Raw genomic sequence first — 1,474 nt, forward strand, 5'->3', positions numbered from 1 at the left:
TTTCTCCATATGGCTATCACTCTTTTCGAGCCATACCTCCTTACTTGCAGCAAGGGATCCCACATCACCCATCCGTGTCCTTTTCTTCCCCCTTTGAGTTCCAGAGTTTGCCAGAGGAGTGGAGGTCCGGGGACTGGACGTCGGGAGTGACGCACGACATGCGGAGTGTGGAGTCATGGAGACCGGAGGTGTGGAGGCCGGAGATGTGGAGGCCAGAGGTGTGGAGAGTGGAGGTGTCGATCCCAAAGGAATTTCATTCGACATCCCCGTGAGACCACTTGTGGGGTTACCATGAAATTCTTCACCGAAGAATGGATAATAGCAATCCTCATTCTTCTCACTTTATTCATTTAGGACATCATCTTGATTTTGTGTCCGTCGTGCCATTTCTGAAGGAACCTCCGCTCCTTCCCCGTTTGCCCTATCCTTTCCGAAGAGGAATTCTCAATCTTCAAAGTAAGGGAAACGCTTCCCACAAATCTCTTTTGCCTTCTTAGGGTATGCCTACACGAACATTACAAGTTTAGTACATGATCCAATGCCTTAACATATCAATTTAAAGCATCGGAAGTTACCTGTTCGTAAATTTTCCACACCTCATTATCCACGTCAATCCTTTTGTTGACATGGTCCCACCCAAAGCCACTAAGTTTTAGAATGTCGGTTAATTTGGCATATGTTTGTCTCCAATACTTGACTTTGGAGTCAATGTGGGGGGAGGCCTTAAGTTTGCTTTCCGGCATCACCTTCTCCATCTCTTTCTCAAGGAGGGTGAAGAACCCGGGTTTAAACCCATTATCTGCCTTCCATTTGTCACACATTTCCGTAACCATGCATTTTATGAGGGCATCCTCTTCGGATTTCCTCCACACCCTACGTGTCTTTGCAACTTTTGTTGTAGGCACATCATCTTGTTGGGTATCCATTGCTGAAAATGGATTTTAAGATGAACAATAAAGGATTATTTAACAAGTCTATTATAAACTACAAACTGAAATTGAATTACAATGAATTTACTGCAATGTTCTTCAAATAGAATGGTTACATCATCAAAGTTATTGAAACCGCAATTAGAATGTTTACATCATCAAAATTCTTCAAATACTTATTACAAATACACTAAATTAACTTCCTCATGGTGGAAAAACCTCTTGTCCCCCACCATTTCCTAGCCAATGGTTGTACATGGCTGTAGCCAACGCATCCCTCTCCCCGGTCCATTGATTGGAAGTCTCTATGGTAGTGATGTGATCATCTCCCTCGACATCGTGTATGTGATCACGTTCCCATGCCGTGTACTCGTTCTCAATGGGATCGTTGGGCATCTCTCTTTTGATGAGGTTATGGAGAAGACAACATGCTGTGACGATACGTGTTTGAGTCCTAATAGGGTAATATGAGTGAGACCTCAATATTGCAAACCGCATCTTCAACACACCAAAGCTTCTCTCAATCACATTCCTAGCAGTGGAGT

The 1,474-nt window shown here is 43.7% G+C and overlaps 1 protein-coding gene across 1 annotated transcript; it reads right to left on the reverse strand.

Moving 5' to 3' along the window:
• Window positions 1-444: 444 nt before the first annotated feature.
• LOC131303128 (uncharacterized) lies at window positions 445-926 on the reverse strand. The gene is made up of 2 exons (XM_058329920.1): window positions 576-926; window positions 445-504 (listed from the first exon to the last, which is right to left on the reverse strand). The coding sequence occupies exons 1-2, from the start codon at window positions 924-926 to the stop codon at window positions 445-447; spliced, it is 411 nt and encodes a 136-aa protein (XP_058185903.1).
• Between the last annotated feature and the right edge of the window lie 548 nt (window positions 927-1,474).

The sequence above is a fragment of the Rhododendron vialii genome, chromosome 10a, assembly GCF_030253575.1.
Source record: "Rhododendron vialii isolate Sample 1 chromosome 10a, ASM3025357v1".
Lineage (NCBI taxonomy): Eukaryota > Viridiplantae > Streptophyta > Magnoliopsida > Ericales > Ericaceae > Rhododendron > Rhododendron vialii.